Genomic DNA, 12,327 nt, shown 5'->3' on the forward strand with positions numbered 1-12,327 from the left:
TGAAGTAAGAAGATTTTGGGTGATTTTTCGTGGCGCATAAGCAAAAATAGTTGTTGGATGTACTTAAGAGCTCTTATTACAAGAGTCAAGGTCGAGCCATTTTCAAGACCTCGTTACATTTCCTTTGATGTCAAAAAAAGATGTGGAAGTGTTATAGTGTTATAGTGTTATAGTCTTGGTCGATCTCTGGTCCTTTTATGATATTTTGATCAAATGCACAAACCAGTAATATTGCCATGAATGATGTCCAATTGCATAACATGATTGGAAACATCCAACATATATTCGGCGTCGAGTTCGCTAGCCTTACTAACTTCGCTTTCCATTCAAATTAATTGTAATCCAGACTCGGTCGACTGTTGCCTTCCATGAGTTCTTAACAAGTTCTTAAGATCCGTGCGTGATCTTCTACAATTCACAAAGTTTCACTTTCGGTCCGTACTAGATTTTCAGAAAAATTGTCATCAAGCCAAATATTGGGACGGTACAATGGTAGACCTGGTATGACATAGTGATAAACCTCTGGTACGAGACAAGCGCCGTCCTCCTGGTGTATCTATACTGTACCGTATCGTGCCATATCATATCAGAGTAAACAGCCACAGACAATATGACAGAAAAAGTGCTCATACCAGCACTTCTTCATACTAACCTCCAGAAACCCTGCTAAAAAATTATATTTTTTGAATGAATGAATGATTGATCATGTAAGCAACTGCATCTCCATCAGTCATAGAAATTCTATTTAAAAATTAAAATTAAGTTTTATTTCATTCATTCCATTCCAACTTACATCGTTATGTTACATCTCAATTAATAATCTCCGTCAGATGCTGGCATACAGGCATGCAAGCTGTAAGAGAAGATCTTTTTATGGCAAATTATCAGAAATCAATAAGCGGATTTCGTTTGGCGGATGTTTTGATTAATGAAAATTTAATGCATCTTTTCAACTGTTCATTTTTTATTATTTTTCATCATGTTTATGCTTAATATTCAGTTTAACATAGTTTTAAACTTATTTTGGTAAAATAGAACAATTTTAACATATGATGTGATACATAAATTATATACAATAATTAAGCCAGACAGAACTTACCAAAAAATTTCTTTCTAGTCACTAAGCTTATTCTCAGACATTTATTAAGTATTCTCAGTCTGCTTTCCGAATATATTAAAATAAATAATGCTACATATAATTTTTTTTGGAAGTGGAAGTTACAATTAGTTGGAGGAAAATTTTCTCTATTGTGATCTAAAAATGCTTTTAAGTAAGTAAGTAACAATTGCTGTTGATAATTGAAATAAATGTTCCGTTAAATTGCTTAAATAAAGTGTCACTTAGCAACGAGTGTGACTTAAAATAGCTTTTTTTTACTTCATGATTTCTTCATGATTTATTGGAGAAAATAATTGCAAGTTTGTTGACCAGCTGCTGCATATAGGCTTCTGGTCAATATCTTAGCTGTAGATACCCCTATAGATTATCTTATTGCATATTTTTAGGGTTGTATCATTGAGTATAGTCTTAAGTGGACCCTAATAGCTATACCTTGACGTATTCTAGCATGGAGCTTTAAGTGTACCCCAAAAACTAGACTCTGATGCACTCAAGCATCGATCATCTGGCAGAACCAATGTCATAGGAGTATTTAAAGGAAGGCGCTCCTCTCCTCCCTTTCTCAACCTAATTTTAGGGATTATTTGGTAAATTTAGTGGGATTCTTTACGAAAAGCACTCGTTTTCGGGAAAGTACCCCTGCTATATCCAGTAATCACTATATCCACGATATCATAGCTGGTTTCTCGAGAGTTGCCAAATTCCCTTGTAGTTTCAGTCTGGTAGTCTTGGATTGGAATCACTTCTAAGCCTAGATTTAGAGATTTGTCGTATTAAATTCCCTTGTTTTCAAAATCAAAAACATATCAGGATATGCTCCAGCTATGATTTCAATTGATGATTGCATAAAAATCAAACAAAAGTTGCATAATCACGTAAACTAGATCAGAAATTGCATCTCCCAACAAGCTATAGCCTCAAAACAAATCCCAAAAAAACTGTTAACTTAACATCAATCACAACTTCAAAATGAGCACATTGCTCCAATAAACCAAACACAACAAAATTATTCATCAATTTTGTTTGATGAGAAAATTTCAGCTTGAGACCTCAAATTGACCTTTAATTCATCAATAACACCTTATTTGGCTGCATTTCTTCAAAAAAAAAATAATAATTTTCAATTTATAGCCTTGCATTGAATAAAGTATGATCAGCGCAATGACTCTTGATGATCCGTTATGTTATGCACAGTGGGGTGTGCCTCAACAAATAAAAAGGAATTATGCAAAGTTAATTTTGGAATCTCTTATGGATGTTCTGGTTATTTATATTAGGACGTTCATGGTATTTGACCCAATAAATTTAATTTTTCCCCTTGTGGAATCACTTTAATTTGATTTCATGCATAATGTAGTCATGCTGTTTCTTTTTATATAAACACATGTCAGTACGAATTTCATTACCAATGTCAACAATGGCAACGACAGAAAGGTCTTTTGCAAGAATCAATTAAAAATATTTTCACATGTATGTGAAGGTATTGCATCAGAATTAAATTGAATAATATTTGGAATTGGGGGTCATTTGTGGGTGATGTCACGAAGAAGCATATTCTGGGCAAGGAGGAGGGGTTTTGGGGGTCAATATTTATAATGACTGAAGGGCCCAGCCTTATGAGCTGGAGGCACTGCGATTTTTGGGGGTCAAAATCTTGGCTACACTTCTGTTGACATCAAAAACTATCTTATGATTAAAATGTACTGAATTCTAGACAGAATATTCAAGTGACGTCCAGTTTGAGAAGCTAGAGTTGGCTATATCTGGTATTTGGTGTCCATAGACGAGGAAACCTGAAGTCTCGAATTTAACGGACTTTCAAGTTTCGATACCATGACCCAGACTTCAAGTCGGACTACTACTCGGAGACTGGGAATTCTTAGTCTCAGTCTCGCGAGACCCTAAAATCCTTAATTTAAACTGAGACTTCAACTGAAATTAAAAGTCTCCAAGAATAGGAAGACTTATCGGTGATGCGAACCCTTCAGTCCGAGATCTAGATTGAGACTACAGGAGGGTTCTTTGAAGTCTCGGTTTCGTAAAATCTGGAGATTGAGACTGTAATGTCTTGATCTCGGTCTTGAGAGCCCTTAGGTATCATTACAGACTACAAGGGAATTCCTTGAAGCATCTGAGACTGATAAGTCTTAGTTTCTGTCTCGCGAACCCTTAATAGACGACCTCTGACCTAACGAAGACTAGAGTCATACATCAGCAACAGATTCTAATGATTTTAGTCATCATCTACCTCGTAATCAGTCCTCAAGTCAACAAAATCATTCAAAAATCCGACTTTTTGACGTCACTTATGATTGATCGCTCAACTATGACGCAACAAACCGCTAGGCAACAGTCAAAATCATGCAGAGAAAATTCTATTGAACCGTTTAAACGATTTTTATTTTTTATAAATTTCCAACTAGAATTTGAAAGTTTAAAAAATGAAATTTTTGCTAATTCAAAAACGTGCAAATAAATTTAATCATTTTTCACTTCTTTTTTTCTGCCATTTCTCAGACATAAATCGTGTGAAATCATGAAGTAATCATGTTGATAAATTATAAATTATCACAGCAATAAAATCATTACATAACAAATTTTTTGATTAATTTTTTAAGTTAAATAAATTAAAACTTCTTTTTTATGTTGCTTATTTTCAATTGCGGACTCTCGTCCGAACTACTTTGTTTATGAAAAATCTGTGAGTTATACTTGTTTAGTACGAAATTTATGTCTTATCATTTACAAATGAGCTGAGATTATGTCAGCTTTTATTATATTATTTTCTGTTAATATCATGCGACTTTATCTTAATATCATAATGACAGGAGATGAGGGTATGGAGCCTATAAGAGGTCATATCCTAGGGTAGCCTTGGGCTGTACAATTTTGTAGAATTTTCTTCCGATTCGCACTAATTAATCATGGCAGTCAAATGGTCAGATTCAGAATAATTGCCATAAAATTGCAACTTGGAGGCCGGCTGCACGACACCAGACTGCCATGGATAATTTGTGTCATCGGGTCAAAAATTATGACTCACTAAAAAGTATAGCATTATACATACCAGTGTCCAAACTTTTTTTATGTCACATCACACCTTGATAGTGTGCCACGTCTGAAACACGACGCACACGGGAAGCGGTTCATGGTATTTTCAAAAAACTGGCTTCATGGATGTCATGGCTGTTCCATGGCACACGTTTTGGTATACCGAGCAGCACATTGAGGACGAAGCTCTTTTTTTGTAGTAAATAGGGGCCAAAATCCTCCATTACAGCATGAACGTATTCAGTGGGAGGATTTTGATGATCAAAAACCATTCAAAACTACCCCTTGGATACACTCCTGTGTAACAGTGTTCTCAGGGCAACTTCATGTCGGCGATTCAGTGATGCCCTAGAGAACATGATGTACTGTTCGGATATGGGCCCTATAACAGTGTTTCTATGAACCACATGCCGTGTGTGGCCTTGGTCGTGGCTTAATATCAAGGTGTGCCGTGGCATATATAAGTTTGGACAGCACTGCCTTATACTTTAATAATTTTGTCGGCATTATCTTAATTTTAGGCACTAATTTCGCATACATTATTGACAATGCCCTAATTTAAGCCTTTAAGGAAATGATTTCAAAATTTCTAAATTTATCTAAACTTTTGTGCATCTTTAAGATTCTCAAATTTTTGCAATTTCATCCACACCTAACTATATCTTCATCTAACTCTCAATAGACCAAACAATCACGTCATCCATTCCACTTCTACAAGCGCTTCTCCTCATCTCCAACGAATCAATCACATCTGCCATCATTTCACCTCCACATGTCATATTCTCATCATCATAATCCAAATTGCAATCAACATCATCAATTTCTTCTTCATAATCGTCGTCATATTCCTCAATGCTATCATAAAATTTTTCACTTTCAGCCAAATGATGAATTTTATTGACAGCAAATTCATTTTCATGACTGTCAGATGCATTAAAATTGAATGGCTTTCGTACGAAGAGAACGTAACTTTGTTTGTCTTCCTCATCTTGCTTCTCATATCCGCTGTAATGATCCATGGTACTTGACAGTTGTTCCCATGTTCTTGCGATGCTTGGAGTGACTTTTCCTATTAAATGTGGACGTTCTGTATTCTTGCGTATCTCTGGCTTATATTGAGGAATAATTATTGACGAATTGTCAGTTCCACTGCCGATTTTCTTGAGTGAATCAAATGCTAGTGCTTCACCTCCATCATGTCCAAGCTCTTCGGCAATGACCATCGGATGTTTATATGCTAAATCAATCTCATTAACGGAAGCTGAAAAGGTCTCATTATGACATTGCTGCTGTTGCTGACAATTTTGCTGAGGTTTCAATATCTCTGGCACCTTAACGATTGACTTCTGTAGATATTCACGTATTAAGTCACGCGATCCAAATTGTATTGGTGCTACAATTTCCTTGCGTGCATTCTCAACTTCTAATTCTAACGCGGATGTGATACTTGATGTTGTCCATGATTTCTTCATCACATTTGACTGCACGTGCTTGTTGTTGTTGTTGTTATGGACGTTGTCGTTATTGTATTTGAGGTTGAGATAATGCACCTGAAATAATATATATTGTTATTATACATAGCTACTGAATATGTTACATGGAATGAGTTGAAACGTATCTTTGTCATGAGAATTTGTAATTAATTATTGTTGGATAGATTTGATGCTTTTGATTCTGGGTTTTTTTGGCATTGAAATGTGATATTTTGCTGTGGAACTAACGAGAATTTTTGTGGGATTTGAGAATTATTTGAAATGTATTTTAGAGTCTAGACCAGTGGTGAGCAACCTTTTTGTCCGTAGCACATCTTGGTGGTTAGTCTCGACCAAAACTGTACATGTTCTCAGGTTCATGGAATTTTTAAGTATTTTTGGCAGAACACTAGTGTGCCGCGACACATAGGTTGTTCACCACTGGTCTAGACATCAAAATGTGAGTCATGTGAGAATTGGCAAAAATATTCTCAGAATAAAGGACCAGAAACTGGAGCTTAGAGTCGGAATCAGGAACCTGCTGCTAGAAACAGGAGCGTAGAGTCAGAAACAAGAGCATTGGACCAGAATCAGAAGCTTAGAGCCGAGTCTAAGGGACGTAGGACCAAAATTAGAAGCGTAGGACTAGAATCAATGAGGTTTGTCCCCCTATAATCCCTTCTTGAATATGCCCCTGACCAGAATCAACTCAAAATCATGAGAAATTGCCGTAGATTCTACAAAAGATGAATCACAGACTCTAGACTCAAATAAAATTGCAAAGCTAAAGTTACCCAAGATGTAAACATAGATTTAGACACTCTACCTGCCCATGTACTCAAAATATTTGCAATTTCACATCAAATCCACCAACTTTAATCACTCAAAATTATGACGAAATCCGCCTCGCTCATCCACATGTGATGATTTTTTTCATCATCATCATTGCTACTACTTCCTATGTATTATATATGTACATAAATCAATCAATTTACTTTTATGTTATTATGCATAAAAAATCAGAAATTAATGCTTCGTGTATGGATATTTGTGTAGTTGTAACTTGTTTTCACTTAGAATGAATGAATATTATGCAAAACAATAATTATTCAATAAATATGTTGATGCAATTTCCCATGAGCTTTCATATTTTCTCATGTCTACAAAGCATAATGTTGATTCATCATAAGCGGGCATTTTTAGGATTAAAAGCAGCCAATTTTCATTTCCAAACTTATAAAAATGTGGATTGAAATTTTAAAAAAATATTAAATTAAAACTCAGCAGTGATCAATTAATGGACACAAAAATAATAATAAAGCATACCTTAAAAAAACTTAAAAATCATGCCACGATACATAAATTAAGTGGAAATTTTTTTATGAATTTTATTGCATAAGCCACCAAAAAAAAAATATATGAAATTATGTTATTTTTACCAACAAAATTAAAAATCAATTGATGAGGGGCTTAGATGGGGGGTGTTTGTTAGTGATGTCTAATAAATATGGTGTTTAGGTGGATATATAATTGGAATTAAATTGATAAATAAATGGATAAGTCAAGAAAATTGGGATAGAGATGGATTAAAGAGAGGATAAAAGGATAAAGAGAGAGTAATAAAGAATAAGAGAGAATGAGAGAGCATAAGAGAGGTAAAGAGAGGATAAAGAGAGAATAATGAGAGAATAAAGAGAGGAAGAAAAGAGGATAAGGAGAGAATAATGAGAGGATAAAGAGAGAATAATGAGAGGATAAAGAGAGAATAATGAGAGGATAAAGAGAAGATAAGAGATCCTCTCTTGAGGATAAGAGAAGATAAAGAGAGGATTGAGAGAGGATTAAGAGAGGATAAAGAGAGGAAAAGAGAGAATTAGCGACATCACCAATCCACAAATCCCCCCAAATAAAGAAATGTGTGAATTTGTGTAATACACATCGGTAATAATAACATCGATTATTGATTAATCTGTACATTTGGATGAAGATGATGAATTTGGATAACTGAATAAAAACGAGATGAAAGTGAAAGACCAAAAAGTATAAAATACGATTGTGTAAAATCATGTCATGACCATCAGCAGTAAGTGATATTTAATCGATCATCACAATGCATATGTACATTTAAATTCTTCGAGGCACATCGAGCGCTATTTTCACTGGGCGGAGAAGATTTGAATAACAACAAAAAAAAAGTCAATTTGTCTTTATGAGGGCTCTAATGAACTAGATGAACTACTGGTGTGGGACGTGATGGGAACAAAATGAAATGATATTAAGTGTTCAATTTATATGATTGATAGCTGTTCTTAACACTTTTTATTTTGATGAATTTTGTGCAGTTGGAAGTACAAGCAATTTATTTTAGTCATCGGCAAAGGCTTCTGGGAAAGTTTTGGGTCATAAATTTTTATGAATTCATGTTGAGTACTATATATGGTATTCATATCATAAATATGGCTATAAATGGTATTCAATTGAAGGTTTAAGGTTAAAGGTACTGAGGATCTGTGGTAAAAATGTGATATTTTTGAGAGAATGGCATTAAATGTTGTGAATGCTGCATTAAATTGATGGTTATTGGTATGGTGTATATTGTGGACTATTCAAAGTCGTTCAACTTATCTCGAACAGCACAACGTGTTTGCTATGGTACAGCTCAGGGCGAGGGGTAGAGTGTAGGAGATGAGGGATCGTTTGACTCCCAAAACCCACCACGAACACCCCCTTCGCACCAGATGAACACAAAGTTGCCCTGATTGGACCGTGACAGTGGTTCACCGTGTTTGCTAGGGAACCGCTCAGGTGCAGAGGGTAGAGTGCAGAGGGGATTGAGCGTTTGATCCCCTAAAACCCTTTGAACACTCCCCTGACACCTCTTCATATTGAAGATAGCACAAGTAGTTGCCCTAATGGAACAATAACGACTTTTCCCCGCATTGTGCTGCTTGGATGATTTGACCCAACTTTAACAACACTTAACAATCCCCCCATTACCCTCCCTAATCACCAAACCACGAAATCGCGCTCAGTGACTTCCCAAAAATTTCGTGCCTCATACTTTCGCTGCTATCATCTCATCATTCACTCATTTCTTTTAGTATCTCATTTAATAAAAAGAAAGGAAACAATCAAATCGATCACATACACAATTCAGAGTCATTCATCATGTCATTGATATACACAAAAAGTATATACAATAGGAGAAAAGAAAGATCACTTGATATTGTCGACTTTTCTATTTGCAAAAAGAGTATTTAATCGATTGATGATGATCTTGTGTTTGGCTAGAGAGAAATTATAAAGTTAGGCTTTATGGCAGACCTTGTTTGGCTTAAGAGTCACTTTGGATTATTGGAATTAAGTAGAAGACATCAAAATTTGATTTAATGAACGCAATTGAATGACTCGCAACTTGCATTATAATTAACAGTTCTGTATATGTAGTGGCAAGTCACCTCGGCATATATGCGAAAATTATATATCGAGCCTAATTAATTTCTGAGGTGGAATTTCGACTCGAGTGACTTCAAAGCAAGAAATTCAGTGCTAATTACACAAAAATATATGAAAAAAAAACAAACATTCAAAATTGTTAATATATGGCCTTTAAATACACCTCGTTAATGGACACAAGTAGTCGGAATATGAGACATAAAGATTTATCTAATTTCATTTTCAGGGTTTGGTCTCGTTTGTCGCTATAAATAACTTTTTAATTGAAATTTTGTCGCTACACTAATTTCATAACTGGAAGGTATTTGCCTTCAAGTGACATGATAGAAATTGGTTTGCGGAGGTAAGAGTTGATGTGTGGCAACTGAATGGGGCAGTGAAATTGGGCACGTGTTGGGGAATTGAATTTTGAATGTGTTCAAAGTGTACTACTGTGGCACCACTTGGGAAGCACAGTGTAGCGGGCACACAGTGTAACACCAACACTGTGCAACAGCAACATAGAGTAGCGGGAACACAGTGCAAAAGCAACACCATGTAGCGACACCACGATGCAGTTGCAACCCAGTGTAGCTGCAACATAATTTAGCTACAACTCAGTGTAACGGCAACACTGGCTTTGTCTATTACAGCTCATAGATTGAGAAGCACTGATACAGATCATACTCTATGCAACTGTTGTCCAAACTGTGTAGCGCAACATACTAGTCGATTGTGCGATTTTGGAATTTTCTTACCACCAAGTTGTGCCTTTTCTCAAAAAAGGTTACTCAACACTGCTCTATGTTATCCCGATCAATCAACCTTAACTGCCCACCTCCAACTTAACCTCAACTTTACTCTCCATTCACAAGATCATTCATCAAGTCTCATGTCACACGACACAAGAATCAACTTTTTTCTTTCCATTCCTTCAAAATCGGAATTAAGTTCAATAAAAAGTAATTTCGAAAGGCTTTTTATACATCAAAAAAATTGTGTCAATGAAATATTAATTTACAATTTTTTACACACATTTGTCACCAATAATTCAAATGGGAAATAAGGATTAAAAACATAATGAAATTAAAGATTGACACAAAAAAAAATCAAACAATTTAGTTTTAATGGAAGTAAAAATTAAGCAAATCAAATCAATAGAGAGAAACGGCAACGGAATTAAATGAAAAAAAAAATAAATGGTTTCGTGAGTTTTAATCAAATTAAGCATTTAGCACACAAATTAATTTGCCGTCAATTTTAATTCAAAGCAATGAAATTAAACACAAAAAGCTAGTTGTGAGGTAAGAGACAAAAATGCAGTTTCAGTGGAGTTGACCAAGACTTTTTGGACTTTGTAATCCATTAGAAATTGAGTATTTTAAGGATTGGAGTTAAAAAGCACTTTCAGTTATGATTGGAACTAGAATCTTGATTTGTTTAGATAAGTTTGGCATTTCTAGTCAATCTGACTTTAATGCCTTGATATAAAATCAGGAAGTCGACTCCAGCTTTATTTTGAGTCTAGTTGGCTCAAGTCGACTTTTCAATGCTGCATCCGAGTTGACTTTGACCTTTATGTTCTATAGTTCCGGATTCAATCCAAAATTTGGTCAAAGTCACGCCTGCAGTCCGTAACAGACCCTGACAGCTACCACCTCCCGTCCTCGCCCTCGTATAAAACAAGTTGGTTAATCGATTCAAAATCCAGCATTAAGGCAACGAGATAGTAGCTGGCAGGCTGTTACGGACTGCACATAGCCTATATTGACCAAAAAATTGCACAAAATTGCCAAAGAGGTTATCTGAGATCGCTTAACATCCACATCAAGCCCCCCAACATTCACAAATAATCTAAATCTACCATTAAGTAATGCTTATGTCCAAATGATCTAATAATCCATTATATAGCCAATATAATTCAGAACACAACCATCAATCTCAAAGTCTCTTGACCCCTTGATTAGGTGCAGCATTCACCTCAGACAATTAGACAGCATGTCTAATTCGAATTCAAACCATCACTATGTCCGCACCCAAAAAAAACAAGATTTTGTGCTAATTGAAAACTTATTCGTGTGATGGAATTGGAATTAAATTTGTTGTCATGAGAAGTTTAACCCACATAATGTCAAGCAAGCGCACACGACAACATTAATGTTTATGTGACAACAAATCAGGCATGCAAAAATAGCTAATTGGGAATTAATTTTGCAGCATATTTAAATTGTTGGCATATGGAAGTGATATCCATCAAAATTGGAATTTTTTTGTTCATCTTCCATGTGCTCCATAAGCACATGTCACATAGCTTCAAATTTCAAGCATCATTAACGATCGACCCTATCTAATTCATCATAGGCTCAAATTCAATCAGAGCATCACAAATCCACCATATGTCATTCTGCTTTCATTACTTTCTCTTTCTTTTTATTCATTTTTCCCATTGACAATGCGAACGATAATGCTGACTGGTACGGTATGTTATTGAAGAAAAGCACCGCAAGTTCTTCAAGCATATTGCAGGCACACAGACACAATGCAACAACATTGTTTCAACATTGCGTTTTACGAAAGTTCTCTTCATCGGCTCTTTTCTCTTCCGATTTGTTTTCACATTGGGGTTTATTTGGATGTGATGTGTGAGGTTTAAGGGGAGAATAGGGTTATGATGAGGTCGGAACTGGTCGGTTCCGCATTCTTGAATATAAGCAATTTGGATTTTTGTAACTTTTTAATGCAGTGTTGTTCAGGATTTGGTATTGAGTTACAGCAAAATCCGCTCACGCCATGCTGTTCATGGCTCGCTTGTGTGCCGTGGTACACAGTTTGGACAACACTGATGTGAGGGTATAATGGAAGTCAGAGTGATTAATCTCATCATTTGTCTTTAGAATAGACCAAAACTGACATCACGATGCCGTCATGACATCTTTCAGAGTACACAGCAGCGTACCAGCTAACCACCGACTCTTCTTTACCCCGAGGCACCCTCGAAAAGTCAAAATACCCCAATTTCCAAAACACATCACTTTAAACCAACCCCACAAACAATAATAATATACCAGTAATGAGAGAGTGATCTCTTAAGTGAGTAAAACAAATCGTTAATCGGATTATATACATGATGGAAGTGCATGAGGGGAAAACGAGATGAATTGGATGGAATAAATAATAAATAAAATGAAAGAAAAGAAGGTAAAAGTGCGATGATGCCAATTTAGATTAAGATATCAAGCCATGAAAATG

At 35.5% G+C, this 12,327-nt stretch overlaps 1 protein-coding gene across 4 annotated transcripts in view; it reads right to left on the bottom strand.

Moving 5' to 3' along the window:
* Window positions 1-944: 944 nt before the first annotated feature.
* The window catches only part of LOC139099005 (putative uncharacterized protein DDB_G0277255), an 86,880-nt gene continuing 75,497 nt past the window's right edge, over window positions 945-12,327 (bottom strand). For 2 of the 4 annotated variants that reach the window (XM_070651403.1, XM_070651404.1), the window contains exon 7: window positions 945-5,721. In XM_070651403.1, coding sequence (XP_070507504.1) covers window positions 4,840-5,721 — 882 coding nt within the window. In that variant the 3' untranslated portion in view covers window positions 945-4,839. The remainder of the gene's footprint in view (window positions 5,722-12,327) is intronic. The other 2 variants (XR_011545260.1, XR_011545261.1) reach the window with 2 other exon arrangements.

Source organism: Chironomus tepperi, unplaced genomic scaffold (genome assembly GCF_022539635.2).
Source record: "Chironomus tepperi strain 1889 unplaced genomic scaffold, CSIRO-AGI_Ctep_v1 contig_456, whole genome shotgun sequence".
Taxonomy (NCBI): domain Eukaryota; kingdom Metazoa; phylum Arthropoda; class Insecta; order Diptera; family Chironomidae; genus Chironomus; species Chironomus tepperi.